The sequence below is a fragment of the Doryrhamphus excisus genome, chromosome 9 (assembly GCF_030265055.1).
Source record: "Doryrhamphus excisus isolate RoL2022-K1 chromosome 9, RoL_Dexc_1.0, whole genome shotgun sequence".
Classification (NCBI taxonomy): Eukaryota; Metazoa; Chordata; class Actinopteri; order Syngnathiformes; family Syngnathidae; genus Doryrhamphus; species Doryrhamphus excisus.
Window position 1 is genome coordinate 16,676,327 of NC_080474.1, and position 15,124 is coordinate 16,691,450.

General features: G+C 41.2%; 2 protein-coding genes across 2 annotated transcripts; both read left to right on the forward strand.

Moving 5' to 3' along the window:
• Window positions 1-1,891: 1,891 nt before the first annotated feature.
• lmln (leishmanolysin-like (metallopeptidase M8 family)) lies at window positions 1,892-11,585 on the forward strand. The gene is made up of 16 exons (XM_058082035.1): window positions 1,892-2,165; window positions 2,968-3,068; window positions 3,349-3,379; window positions 3,678-3,760; window positions 4,390-4,507; window positions 5,474-5,652; window positions 5,775-5,880; window positions 6,698-6,792; window positions 7,296-7,413; window positions 7,793-7,900; window positions 7,973-8,160; window positions 8,305-8,437; window positions 8,921-9,080; window positions 9,205-9,335; window positions 10,258-10,468; window positions 10,664-11,585. The coding sequence occupies exons 1-16, from the start codon at window positions 2,028-2,030 to the stop codon at window positions 10,750-10,752; spliced, it is 1,989 nt and encodes a 662-aa protein (XP_057938018.1). The 5' UTR covers window positions 1,892-2,027; the 3' UTR covers window positions 10,753-11,585.
• A 618-nt stretch (window positions 11,586-12,203) lies between these two features.
• Window positions 12,204-15,107, forward strand: si:dkey-251i10.3 (uncharacterized protein LOC553498 homolog). The gene is made up of 2 exons (XM_058081582.1): window positions 12,204-14,891; window positions 14,925-15,107. The coding sequence occupies exon 1, from the start codon at window positions 12,288-12,290 to the stop codon at window positions 14,508-14,510; it is 2,223 nt and encodes a 740-aa protein (XP_057937565.1). The 5' UTR covers window positions 12,204-12,287; the 3' UTR covers window positions 14,511-14,891; window positions 14,925-15,107.
• Window positions 15,108-15,124: the final 17 nt, after the last annotated feature.

Genomic DNA, 15,124 nt, shown 5'->3' on the forward strand with positions numbered 1-15,124 from the left:
CAGTGAAGAAAATAAGTATTTGAACACCCTGCTATTTTGCTATTTCTCCCACTTAGAAATCATGGAGGGGTCTGAAATTTTCATCGTAGGTGCATGTCCACTGTGAGAGAGATAAACTAAAAAGAAAAATCCAGAAATCACAATGCATGATTTTTTTAACAATTTATTTGTGTGATACAGCTGCAAATAAGTATTTGAACACCTGTGTATCATCTAGAATTCTGACCCTGAAAGACCTGTTAGTCTGCCCATTAGAAGTCCACCTGCACTCCATGTATCATCCTGAATCAGATGCACCTGTTTGAGGTCGTTAGCTGCATAAAGACACCTGTCCACCCCATACAATCAGTAAGACTTTAACTTGTAACATGGCGAAGACCAAAGAGCTGTCCAAAGACACCAGAGACAAAATTGTACACCTCCACAAGGCTGGAAAGGGCTACGGAGCAATTACCAAGCAGCTTGGTGAAAAAAGGTCCACTGTTGGAGCTATCATTAGAAAATGGAAGAAGCTAAACATGACGGTCAATCTCAATCGGAGTGGAGCCCCATGCAAGATATCACCTCGTGGGGTCTCAATGATTCTAAGAAAGGTGAGGAATCAGCCCAGAACTACACGACAGGACTTGGTCAATGACCTGAAAAGAGCTGGGACCACCGTTTCCAAGGTTACTGTAGGTAATACACTAAGACGTCATGATGTGAAATCATGCATGGCACGAAAGGTTCCCCTGCTTAAACCAGCACATGTCAAGGCCCGTCTTAAGTTTGCATATGACCATTTGGATGATACAGAGGAGTCATGGGAGAAAGTTTTATGGTCAGATGAGACCAAAATAGAACTTTTTGGTCATAATTCCAATAAGCGTGTTTGGAGGAAGAAGAATGAAGAGTACAATCCGAAGAACACCATCCCTACTGTGAAGCATGGGGGTGGTAGCATCATGCTTTGGGGGTGTTTTTCTGCACATGGGACAGGACGAGTGCACTGCATTAAAGAGAGGATGACTGGGGCCGTGTATTGTGAGATTTTGGGGAACAACCTCCTTCCCTCTGTCAGAGCATTGAAGATGGGTCGTGGCTGGGTCTTCCAACACGACAACGACCCGAAGCACACAGCCAGGAAAACCAAGGAGTGGCTCCGTAAGAAGCATATCAAGGTTCTAGCATGGCCCAGCCAGTCTCCAGACCTGAACCCAATCGAAAATCTTTGGAGGGAGCTCAAACTCCGTGTTTCTCAGCGACAGCCCAGAAACCTGACTGATCTAGAGAAGATCTGTGTGGAGGAGTGGGCCAAGATCCCTCCTGCAGTGTGTGCAAACCTGGTGAAAAACTACAGGAAACGTTTGACCTCTGTAATAGCAAACAAAGGCTACTGTACCAAATATTAACATTCATTTTCTCAGGTGTTCAAATACTTATTTGCAGCTGTATCACACAAATAAATTGTTAAAAAATCATGCATTGTGATTTCTGGATTTTTCTTTTTAGTTTATCTCTCTCACAGTGGACATGCACCTACGATGAAAATTTCAGACCCCTCCATGATTTCTAAGTGGGAGAAATAGCAAAATAGCAGGGTGTTCAAATACTTATTTTCTTCACTGTATGTAATGTCTCTGTGTGTATATGTATATGTCGCTGATGGTGGGGAAAAAGAGAAGGGTAAGATTATATGTAACCCATGTTAAGTACATTGCAATAAAGTAATAAAAAAGAGTTATTTTTATTTTAGCCACCGAATAATAGTGTATAAATGTGCTTTGTTTTTGTTTTTCTATCCCCAAATGTCTAAGTCATAGTGATCATTCACATCCGGATGATGGCGGTATTGCGCAAGTCATAGTTAGCATCTGCCGTAAAGCGACAAAGAAGACGTAAATGAAATCCCTCTGACTTCCGGTAAACTGGCTATAAACCGAGGACTCTCATCGTTCATCGTATAAGTTGGCTATGTTTTGATTCATTCATACAACAATGTGCGTATTGAGCAGTGAGGGCAGTGGATCCATGGTGGTCGTTGGAGAATGGATCTGAGACTCAACACAGACAACAAGCAATCCGCGTTCTTTATTGTTGGTCCTGCGCTCATCTTTTCTGTCATCTTTGCTCATCTAGTGAGTTGCCATGGGACGTGCAAACACCGTGTCCCTCTTCCGGATGAGGTAAGATTATTTAACCCCTCCCTTGTGTTATTAGTAAGTATACTCTCATCAAATGTCCAGGCTGGAACGTGGAAATCGACACCTACAGTGTGGTAAATAGTATTTGATATTTTGCTGATTTTGAACTTTAAACCCTTACGGAGATATGGACAGTGCAATTTTTTCTGATAGCTTTATTTAAACAGATAAAGAGACAGAATGTACACGAGTCATTAGGGAGAAACAGCCAATCAGAATGTGTACATCTCTTGATTTGACAGTAGGCGTTATCTCCATGATACTGCAAAAACATGTAAATCACTTTTTTGTTGCTTAAAATTGAATGATTTTTCAGAGGAAGACGCGTACACATACACACACACGCTCAGCATGTTCAGAGTCATGTGCTTGTTTGAAAGAAATAATACTTTTTTATATCATAATAGATTAATTCACTGTTATGTTCTGCTTTAAATAAACTTCCAATCGGCATTATGTTGTTCCTGGGAGGTCTGAGGCTGATTGGGATGATGTTGTTGGGCTCAGCCCCAATTTTGGGACTTAGCCAGGGGCCCTCTTCAATATTGTCTTTTAACACACACACACAAAAAAAAACACAGGAAAGGCAGCCTCAAAAGGCCCCTATCAATATATAATCTTGCAGGGTGAGCAGAGTTTCCCATATAAAACCAATGTATGTCAAAATGCCAGATAACTTTCAATGCTAACCAAGGTTCCACCTTAATTAATTAATTAAAATTATCCACTGAGAAATTGAGTAGCCATGCTCTAAGGTTTTTTTTTGTGTGTGTGTCTTGTTTAGGTTGTCCATCATGTATATTTGAAGCCTGAACGTTTGACGAAAAGAAGCTTTGATGACCTTCATCTGAAGATCAAAATAATCTACGACTACAGTGTGGACCAGTGAGTACTGAACTACTACTTTTACAAAATACTTTATTGTATGTACAGTATTTTACATTTTCTGCAGGTAAAACTGTATTTATTCTCTATGAAATGTGTTTTGTGTTCATATTTTTTGGAGCTGTCTGGAACCGATTTAGTGGATTTGCATTATTTCATATGGGAAAAACTATTTTGGGTTTTGTGTGACCTTCTGAAACAGATGAATGATTATAACCAAGGTTCCACTGTACATAATAGAACAACACTAAGCCAGTAATGCCCCTTTTTCCCCCTACAGGCTCCCTGCAGACAAGAGAAGACTTGTAAAGGTAAGTTTTCCAGTTTGTATAAGTAAATTTTATGGCAGGTAAAAACCCCACCCACAAGTTCCTTGTTATAATTACAATTGAGATAAAGAAAAACTGCACTGAATCTTGCCCAGCACCTTCCTTATTTAGACTTAAACACGCCTTTCTCTTTACTCTGCATTCTAAAGCTATAAAAAGTAAAACAGCTTGTTTGCATACTGTACATATTAGTTGATGGAAGCAGTCGGTCCATTTTGTTAGTTAATAATACGATTATAGTTGGAAAAGTAACAACCAGTGCCATTGTGTTTTTCCTCAGGGTAACCTGTTTCCTCAGGCAATTGACTACTTGCAGAAAGCATTATTTGTGAGGCAAAGAGTTGGACCTATTCTGCTCAGCAGGTATGTAACCTATCCACTCAGGGACTTATCCTCACGAGGGTCGCAGGGGGAGGCTGGAGCCTATCCCAGCTCTCTTTGGACTTCGGGCGAGAGGCGGGGTACACCCTGGACTGGTCGCCAGCCAATCACAGGGCACATATAGACAAACAACCATTCACACTCACATTCATACCTATGGACAATGTAATCGCTAATTAACCTAGCATGTTTTTGGAATGTGCGAGGAAGCCGGAGTAACTGGAGAAAACCCACTATGCACGGAGAGAACATGCAAATTCCATACAGATATGCTCGAGGGTGGAATCGAACTCGGGTCTCCTAGCTGTGTGGCCTGTGCGCAAATCACTTGTTAACAAATAAACAAGCAAAAAAAACAAAAACAAAACATGTTTTGACAGCTTGCATGTTTGATCAGTCCCTTATCAAACTTATTGACTTTTCTTGCATCTTTTTTTACATTCTTTACTATCATACTACTGTAGCTAGAGTTATCAGCCTAGCATCTAGTCTTTCAGGGCATGTCGGGAAGTTGAGGACCAATGGTAATGGGATAATGTTTAGTTAGATATTTTTGATGTTTATTTGATTCAAATGTGTTGTTGACTGAATGGATGTGTATGCCATTACAGACAATGTGCAACTAACCAATATTTGAAGAGGAGGGACGACCCCCATCGCTACTGTCAGAATGCCTGTGCAGATGTCACCCGTTGTGGCCCTGTCATTATACCCCAACACCACTTGCAGGTCAGAAACAATATATATATTTTTTAAATGGTTCCCGGCTTTCTTTTCTTTTCTGTGCCAAATATCTTGCATTTATGTCTGCTTTTAAAAATACTACTTCTTGTCCGTCACTTGTAATGTGTAGGCAAAAAAATCAGAATACAAATAATGTACCGTTACACCCCTTACACACATAAAGTATCTCACAAATGTGAACACATCCTTCACATTTCTGAAAATATTATATTATCTCTTTTCATGGGACAACACTAAATAATTTTGATACAATGTAAAGTAGTCAGTGTACAGCTTGGATAACTGTTTATGCTGTCCTCTCAAAGTAACTCGACACACAACCATTAATGTCGGACTGTCAGTTCTGACAAACCGGCTCGGAGCCCCTCTACCTTGGTTTCCTGCACCCATTCATACATTCATTTTGTACCACTTGTCCTCATGAGGGGCGGGGTACACCCTGGACTGGTCACCAGCCAATCACAGGGCACATATAGACAACCTCCAGCACCCATATCAGCTGCAAATCATCCACAAAAAGTCAGGTTCATGTGTTCCAAATGTATGCAAACAGATGGAAAATGACGTATTGCACATCAGCGTTTCTGGAGATTGCCTTCTCACAAATAATTTGTCAAATAAGATAAGATAAGATAAGATATGTCTTTATTCGCCCCTCAGTGGGGAAATTTGCAGAGTACAGAATCAGTTAAGCAGTACAAAAATACACAATGTAAAAAAATAAAATAAAACAATATTAACAAATCAACAGTTTTACCCAGAGTTATATACAACTACAGTATGCAGATAATATGAAACGAGATGAAATATATGACCAGTCTATACAATGAGATCTTGCTAGTGTGTTAATATGAGGCATTATAGAAGTACTTCACATAGAACTTAATATATAGTTATATGTTCTATATTATATATACCTTACCTCACTCTTTTCTTGTGTTACCATTTTAGCAATGCAAGATGTGCAGTGAGTCGGGGAAGTCCTGCGGTCCCTCCGGCCCCCCGGATGGCCCAGGTGTGGAGGGTTTTGACTTCGTACTCTATGTGAGCAGTGTCATCACTGAACGTTGTGGACAGGAAAACATTGTGGCTTATGCAGCTTACTGCCAACTGGAGTCAGTGCTGGACAGGTAGGGATAAGACATTAACATTTGAGTTATAAATAAATGAATCAACATGGTACCTTTTCCAGATGTGAGAGCCAGAAAAAAAAGAGTACTGTACTCTTATTATGTTTTTGTTTTTTGTTAAGACCTGTTGCAGGTTATGCCAACTTATGTCCCACCATGATCACCTCACAGCCGCAGGAGTTTGATGGAATGCTGTCCACCGTCAAACATGAGATAATTCATGCGTTGGTCAGTACATCATCATTCTTTCTGCTCTCAAAGTGAACTCTGTTTAATATAAATATATATATAATGCAAGGCTGTACGGCGGACAAGTGGTTAGTGCGCAGGCCACACAGCTAGGAGACCCAAGTTCAATTCCACTCTCGGACATCTCTGTGTGGAGTTTGCATGTTCTCCCCGTGCATGCGTGGGTTTTCTCGGTTAATTAATTTCTAGGTTAATTGGTGACTCCAAATTGTCCATAGGTATGAATGTGAGTTGTGAATGGTTGTTTGTCTATATGTGCCCTGTGATTGGCTGGCCACCAGTCAAGGGTGTACCCCACCTCTCGCCCGAAGACAGCTGGGATAGGCTCCAGCACCCCCGCGACCCTCGTGAGGATAAGCAGTAGAAAATGAATGAATGAACGAATGTTTGAAAACCAGACAGATATATTATGTATACACTCAACAAAAATACAAAAGTAACACTTATGTTTTTGCTTCCATTAAGTTTTGAGAAGGTTATAGTGCATTTTAAGTGCACGCTGAAATGTCACCCAAAAAAAAGCAGTGTACAGTATATAAAACACAATAACACATCTTGAAATTTGGATTATTTTCTATGTCAGTGTTCTTCTATGTCCTTGTATTCTGACTCATCACATACTATAATTGGCCAATCAAGCACTTTTTAAATTCAAAGTCGTCATCTTGTCAGAAGCTGAAAGTGTTTTTGCTCTGCTTAGTGCTTTAGGTAATGTTCAGAATTCATTTGATATAATTAATTTGGGCAGCACAATGATTCCATTGATATAGTCCTTAATGAGCGATCTGTCCATCAGGGTTTTTCTGCAGGTCTTTTTGCCTTCTACCGTGACGATGACGGCAAACCTTTGACTCCTCGCTTTGCCAGCGGCCTGCCTGCGTTCAATGAGAGGTGATTTTCATTTTTTTTTTTTTACTTTTATTGAGGCAAATGTCTTTCCAAATTTGAATAGAAAAATCAGTTGAATTGTCAGATGAATGAATACATGAAATGTACAGAAAAACATGGTCTCTGCACCTAAAGGGAGTGAAAATATATTTGTTCTCTGGCTGCGTGGTGGACAAGTGGTGTGCATGAGTTGGACATCTCTGTGTGGAGATGCGTGGGTTTTCTCCGGGTACTCCGGTTTCGTCCCACATTCCAAAAACATGCTAGGTTAATTGGCGACTCCAAATTGTCCATAGGTATGAATGTAAGTGTGAATGGTTGTTTGTCTATATGTGCCCTGTGATTGGCTGGCGACCAATCCAAGGTGTACCCCGCCTCTCGCTTGAAGTCAGCTGGGATAGGCTCCAGCATACCCCCTAATACGACCCTAATAAGGATAAGCGGTATATAAGATGGATGGATGCATGTTTAACCCTGTCACGTATATTCATGTGCTATTGTAACAGCCAGGGTCTTTACCAGTGGAGTAAAGTCGTCATCAACAGTGTCAGCAGACTGTGGGACATCAGAGGTGGTGTGATAGTACGACATCAAGTACATCTACTTGTGACACCACATGTTGTGGTAAGTAGCAGTCTCTTTTTGGTGCTGCTTTTGCTACCTAGCAGAATGCAGGCTTATTTTTCTTTTCATCTCTTTGCTACATGTGACACAAAGCAAATTTAAGGCGATCACAATGGTTCTTTGCTATTATTGGGATGACCTTCCGAGACCACCCGGGAATAACAAATAAAAGCACATACTTGAGACACACATTCAAAAGTTTTTTTTTGGACTATCAAATAAAGCTTTAGTTATATTTACGGACATATTTTTTTATATATACGAACGTGCCAAATGTTTTTCTTTATTTTCATAACTATTACATTGTAGATCCTCAAAACTATGATTGAATTAATGTGGAATAAATAACTTCTGCTCAATGTTTTCTTATTGATGCTAGGAGGAGGCAAGGAAGCATTTCAATTGTCCCATTTTAGAGGGGATGGAGTTGGAGAACCAAGGGGGAATAGGAACTGAACTCAATCACTGGGAAAAGAGACTGCTGGAGGTAACTACACTTCATTTCATCCTTAATTTAAATATATAAGCCGTTTGTCCTTTTTTGTCTATCCCCAATCAGAACGAGGCGATGACGGGCTCTCACACCCAGAACAGGGTATTTTCCAGAATGACACTGGCTATCATGGAAGACACGGGATGGTACCGGGCCAACTACAGCCTGGCACAGGCACTCAAGTGGGGTCGTGGACTCGGTTGCGATTTTGTCATGAAGAGCTGCAAATTCTGGATGGATAAACAGAGACAGAGGTTGAAATACTTAATAATACTCATAATAATAATAAAAAAGTGGAACCTCTATTTTCATTTTTAACCCGTTCCAAACAATCAGACAAAAATCGAAGTCAAATTAATCAGTCACAGACACACAGAAATATGTATTTGTTGTTGCAGAAGACATGCAGTGATGCCTTACTGCGACACAGTGCGAGCTTCTCCTTTGCAGCTAATGTGCAGACAGGACCAGCTAGCTGTGGCTGTTTGCAACCTGCAGAAATATTCACTGGAGTTGCCACAAGAGTACCAGGTACAGAATCAACAACAAACTAATTATAATACAACACAGTACGTTCTATAAGTGTACAGAATTTTAGCGCACAGCTAGGAGACCCGGGTTCGAGTTTGCATGTTCTCCCCGTGCATGCATGGGGACTCCGGGTTCCTCCCATGTTCCAAAAACATGCTAGGTTAATTGGTGACTCCAAATTGTCCATAGGTATGAATGTGAGTGTGAATGGTTGTTTGTCTATATGTGCCCTGTGATTGGCTGGCCACCAGTCCAGGGTGTACCACACCTCTCTCGCCCGAAGAGGCTCCAGCATGATGGATGAAAATTGTTAGTTTATCTAAATTTAGAAAATAAAACAATTATCAAATTGTTCGGATAGTGTTGAAATAGATATGTATGTAGTGTTTTCTGATTTTGTTATGCTAATTGTTTTTTCCCCCCCCCGTAATTACTCAGCTTTTATAAAATGACTCAATTTTTACTAATATTGTTTTCTGACAGTACTTTGAACAGATTCCAAATGTGGCTGCTGACCAGCTGACATTTTTTGGGGGCGCTGTGGAGATTGCTGATTTCTGTCCTTTCAGTCAGGAGTTCAGCTGGCATGCGAGTGGAGAGTATCAGAGGAACTCTAACTGCAGAGTCTCAGAAAACCAGCCAGGTAATTTTCATTATTATATATTTCAGTTTACTTGTTTGTCTATCTGTGTATTTCTCTCATGCAGATCATGTTTATGTTTGCGGAATGTTCTCCTTATCTGTAGTTGTTATTCATGCTTATTCAGACTGGTGGAGGAATTATGCAGCGGAGCAGTACGGACCAGACTCTGTGTGTTTGTATCAGAAGTCAGCCTTTGTAATGGAGCAGTGCACCAGGAAGATCGCATACCCCGACTGGGGTTCTGGCTGCTACAAGGTACGATCAACAAAGCACTGTCCAATGATAACTTGTTTAATAACTTATTAAATGTTTACATTTGGATTATTGTCAATATTACCAGTGAGGAAAAAGTTAAGAATGTATTGTTTCAGACTGAAAAATTTAACCATTATTTTTATATATGATGTAATTTTTTTTATATTAATAAAAATCCCAGAGAGAGCAATGCACTCTGCTGAATACATTTTTGATACCAGAACAAAAATTGAAATTCTTTGGATTTTCATTAATTGATTCATTTTCTACCGCTTTTCCTCATGAGGGTCGCGTGGGTGCTGGAGCCAATCCCAGTTGTCTTCGGGCGAGAGGCTGGGTACACCCTGGACTGGTGGCCAGCCAATCACAGGGCACATATAGACAAACAACCTCTTTGGAATTTGCACTGCAATTTTGTGCTTCATTCTCCCTCAGTTCTTTCAAAAGTTGTTCACATTATCCCCCAAAATGTGACTTGAATCTATTTGTATAGCAAAGCCAATATGCTTGGGCATGCCCACAAAAGACGTCACATGTGTTTACAGATGTAAACATGGTCTCTAGTTTGAGTTTTTGGCCATTTAAAGGATTTTGAGCAAATAAATCTTTTGAATAACTCAACCCACACAGACATAATTAAGATGCTATAAGAATTGTTTGACTGGAATCTATCCACAATGTCCCAACTCAAAAAGTATCACTATCCATTCTTCGCAATGCATGGATGCTTTTTTGGGGGCATCGTTTGGCCTTATCATAACCAAGACAGTGTATGAAAAACCATTCAGTTTTCATTGCATATCAAATTGTATGAAAATTGAGGTTCCACTGCACAATTACTCTGTGTATGAAATTCTAATTCAGTACATGTGATTTATGTTTATTTTGTATTCACATATTTCTTATTCATTTTCTATCACAGGTGTTGTGCACATCACAGGGTCTGAAAGTGTACGTTCAGGAACATTCCTTCCTGTGTCTTCGTCGAGGTCAGTTGCTGAGCGTGAGTGTGCAAGTCAACGACTGGGTGTACAACGGTGTCCTCATCTGCCCCGCCTGCACTGACGTCTGTGATGACTGCCCTGTCCCCCATGAGGTCTCAACCATAAACACCTCCAGGATTAAGGCCATTGGTCAGTATTCCAGACACAACTATTGGGTGTTGTTTACAGTCTTAAGTAAATGAAAAATATGATTAGTATTATATGAAGTAAGCTAAACTATCATCATTTTTACACACGTTTTCACAGGCTAGGATACTGTCCAATGGACCAGCCAGGACAAACAGTATAGTCTGTATATATCAATGTTATTTTGTTTTGTTTCAGATCCATGCTCCAGGTATGAAGATATCACTGTCACTGTCGAGCTCCAGCTCACCCTTGCTGCTGGATTGCTGTTCTGCCTACTCAACTAACAGATCTCAGAGATAGCCAACTGCACATGAAGTGAAGTCTCATTTTCTTAGCAATGTTTTTTCCCCATTGGGCAACTTTTCTTGTGTATGTAATACAATACTATTTATTTCAATTTTTTTAATGAAGTGTCCTATCCCGGAGCAGCTGGATCTTGCTAAAGGGCACTTTGGCAGAACTCAGGAAACATGAAAGCGTGCCCCCCCCCACAACCGTCCTAAGTTTATGGACCAGAAGTGTTTGGTGCTGCAGCCCCAATGTTCTTTACTGCTTGTTTATTTGACTTAAATATAAAAATATGTAAGGATTAGTGTGTGTGTGTGTGTGTGTGTGTGTGTGTGTGTACAGGTGTGCATGTGTTTGTGTACATGTCGTTTTGACGATCTAGATCAGTGTCAATGATTTCATATTAATATATTTGAGTAACTAGGTTTACCTGGTATGAAAGGATGAGAGCAGACCATCTGCATGAGGTTTAGATGACAAGGAAGGTCAGACTACATTATTGAAAGATGCTATTTGATCTTAATTGGTTTAGCTTTTTTGTACGTTTTAATATATGAGATAAATTAATTGTGAAGCACTTCCGTAAGGGTAATTGATCTCACAGTGCTGTATGTTTTTTGCTGGATGCATTACATGGCATAAAGAACCGATAAATAGACTGGTAGTGATTAACACATCGGTGGGAAATGGGAATGCACCCCTAAACCAACTCAGTGATGGTTTCGTCCATTTATTTCATATTTGACATGGTATTTTACCAGCGAAATTGATTTGTTTTTTAATGTCTCTTTTGTTACATGTATAGTAGAATAAATGCAGCTTGATTGACGGCTACTTGTTTCCTTTCTACCCAAAATGATCACAATTTATGGGATGAGCATCTTTACATTTAATCTCCCTCTAAAAATTGGGTTATAACAGGGAGAGCCACACCACATCCATCCTTTGAAAAACATTCAAAACAACTGAAAATGATGTAGTACACATGCCAGGCCTGTGTGTGGCGCTGTAGTCCTACAACAGAAATAACTGGGGAATAGGGAAACACTACGCATGCGCTTTGTGCAAACAGACGAAGACAACAAAAACAAAACAATAATTCAATAATTTTTGTGGTGTGGAGATGACGTCAACGTTTTTTTCCAAGAAGTTGCTTAAGAATTTTAGAAAAAAAATCCCATTTAAGTCTTGAGTGGAGTCATATGCCGAAATATCTTCATCGCCAGTAGGTGGCACGCTGGAAAGAGATAAGGGGGGATGAGTTCAAAACAGTGTAGGAAACAAAAATATAGAATTACAAACAAAATAAAATGTAATTGATAAATATATCAAGAAAAACAGATACAATAAACAATACAAGAAAACATGAAATATTCTAGTGGGGTGTAGTACCACGGTATATCAGAAGATGGCGGTGATGTACGTCACAAATTGTTTACGAGGCGCTAATAAACCACCGAAGAAGAAGAAGACGCCGAAGAAGAAAACACGTGTTTTGATCGATACAGGTTAGAGTTCGGTTAACTGCAGCATGGGGAAAGTTTCGGTGAAAAAGAGGACTATGAAGGGTCGGAAGAAGGGTCCATGTATTCCGAAAGAAAGTACAGACAAGGATGTGCCTAATGCCGGTGAAGCGAACACGGACGGTGAGGAGGAAGGCAGCGATGACGAACGAAGACGCCAAAAGCTGCTGGAATCTATCAGCTCTTTGGGCAGCAAGAAGAAGAAAAAACTGTTTGAGCGATCCGAGGCGAGCGCCCAAATGTCCGAGTTTACGGTCATCGCGGAGGGAGAGGGCGTCAAAGTTAATATGTCGGATTTGATCAAGTCATTAGACCAAGTCCCCAATGTCTCAGTGAAGGCCAAAAAGCAGCTGAAGAACCTACAGCAAAGCAGGAAAGCCATTACTTGTCCTCTGAGCAAGGAGGAAAGTGAGAGGATCCAGAGGGATGTGGCGTTCCAGAAAGCTGCAACAGAGGTCAGCAACTGGCAAAGTCTGATCCAACAGAACCAAAGATCAGAGCAGCTCATCTTTCCTCTGAATCAAGAACCCTTCGGCCCTAAACCCCTGGAGACCTTAGCCGCAGGCTGGAAGGCCCAAACTCCACTTGAGCAGGAGGTATTTTCTCTCCTGTCTGCCAACAAGCAACCCATCAACGATCCCCGTTTGACCCGATCTGAGGAGGCTTCAATGACTGCGACGACTCTGTTGGAAGCCAAGATGCGGCGCGCTGAGCTGCAAAAGACCAGGGTCCTGCAATCCTACTATGAGGCCAAAGCTCGTCGAGAGAAAAAGATCAAGAGCAAGAAATATCACAAAGTTGTCAACAAAGCAAAGCGCAAAGATTTCATGAAGAGCTTTGAGGAGCTTGTGAAAAAAGACCCAGCTTCTGCTTTGGAGCAAATGGACAAAATGGAGCTTGCCAGGATGCAGGAAAGGATGTCGTTAAAGCATCAAAACAGTGGCAAGTGGGCCATGTCGAAGGCCATCATGGGGAAATACGACAAGGAAGCCCGTAAAGCCATGCAGCAGCAGCTGGAAATCAACAAAGATTTGACTCAAAAACGAGTGCCGTCTTTGAATGACGAAGAAGAGAAAGCAGAAGACACCGAAATTGTGCCAGATTTTGTAAACGAGGCAGTGCAAGGAGCAGATCCTTCAAATCCCTGGATGAGAGGAAAGCTCTATGAAGATCCTGCAGATAAAGAGATGCACGATGTCCAAGCAGAGATTGCAACTGCCGTCAATGCAGAGGAAGAAGAGGAAAACGAAGTGGTGGAAACCGAAGAAGAATCACTGCTTCGAGAATTTGATACGCGGCGAAAGATACGGCGGGCTGGTGAAGATGTTCAGGTTGGATTTGGGGATGCGGCTGGAGAAGCAGGTGCTCTTGAGCAAGAGGATGCGCAGCGGTTAGAGTTCACTCAACTCTACAAGGAAAAAGTGCGTGTTTGTCAGGAGGCTGAAGTCAATGGCAACCAGACGGACACGTCTGCTCAGCTTCAGGAAGGACTTCTGCGTATCCAGACATTGGAGGACATAGACCTTCTCGGTGAAGTGGATTTAGTTGCTGATAAAGCACCTGATGAGCCTCAGAAGTCCTTGGAAGGACCTGACCAGCTTCCTGACACGAACAAAGCACAGAAAACCCGGAAACGGAAAAAGGGGATCCAATTGAAAGAAGTTATGACGAAAGACACGCATGTCGTTCAGATACCCCTCGCTCCAACTGCCACATCCACTGAAGACTCAGAAGAAACATGTGGTCAGATGGGGCTCATTAAAGAGGCTTTTGCTGGAGATGATGTCATCTCAGATTTCCTCAAGGCGAAGAAGAAGCAGGAGGATGAGGGAAAGCCAAAGGTGGTGAGTTTGGCGCTGCCTGGATGGGGGGAATGGGGTGGAGAGGACCTGAAAGTGTCCCGCAGAAAGCGCAAGAAATTCACAATTAAAACCAAGCCGCCCCCTCCCAGGAAAGATCGCAACCACCTTAATGTCATCATCTCCGAGAAGAGAAACAGCGCCATCAGCCTTCACCAGGTGAATTCCCAGCCGTTTCCTTTCAATAGTCTTGCTCAGTTTGAAAGCACCCTGTGCACTCCCGTGGGCCGCACGTGGAACACCGAGCAGACTGTCAAGAAGCTCACCAAGCCCAAGGTCATCACCCGCCTCGGCTCCTTTATTGAGCCCATGGCGAAGGAGCAGTTGATGAAAGTCAAAAGGAGAAGCCGGAACTATGTCATGAAAAAGTAACAGCTAGTGTGATGATAGTACAGGTACATACAACAAATGTACAGCAGCAGGATATTGTAATACCATAAGATATAATCATCCTGAAGATGTGCTTTGTTTGTGTGTGTGTGTGCACTAGCGCAACTGATTTAGAATGTTTGAATTTTTACTTCATATCATTCATCATGAACATACTTTGTATGTTTAAATAACTCCTTTCCTAGTGCAGGAAACACATGTTTTGCCACACCAGTGTGTTTATTTTTTAAAAGGACGAATCCTCTAAATTGTAGTACAAAGCAATTACACATATAAAGATACTGTGCTGTGGCATACTGAATAAATCTTACAACAGTTGCATTCTGATTTGCATGATTTTTTAATTTTATACCGTTTGTGTTCGTCGCGGATTCTAGTGAATAACTCAATTTGTAGTGTATTTTTAATTCACTTTTTGACCAGTGGGTGGCGGTCTTGAACCAATAATGTGTTTGCTACAAAGGACTGCAAAAGAGTGTGGAAAGCTTTGGATACGAAGTTAAATATAGGAACCCCAATCAGAATCCGTGATGATTTTTCACCTTAACACGCACAGAATGTATGAACAATATTTGAAATAAAATGGATATTTCAAT

Excerpts from the sequence above, each read along its gene's own strand:
- si:dkey-251i10.3 (XM_058081582.1), top strand. The coding sequence starts at position 12,288 with ATGGGGAAAGTTTCGGTGAAAAAGAGGACTATGAAGGGTCGGAAGAAG.
- lmln (XM_058082035.1), top strand. The coding sequence starts at position 2,028 with ATGGATCTGAGACTCAACACAGACAACAAGCAATCCGCGTTCTTTATT. Across the intron at positions 5,881-6,697 it reads ATGAGATAATTCATGCGTTG|GGTTTTTCTGCAGGTCTTTT; the intron begins GTCAGTACATCA and ends TCTGTCCATCAG. Across the intron at positions 8,438-8,920 it reads AGTTGCCACAAGAGTACCAG|TACTTTGAACAGATTCCAAA; the intron begins GTACAGAATCAA and ends GTTTTCTGACAG.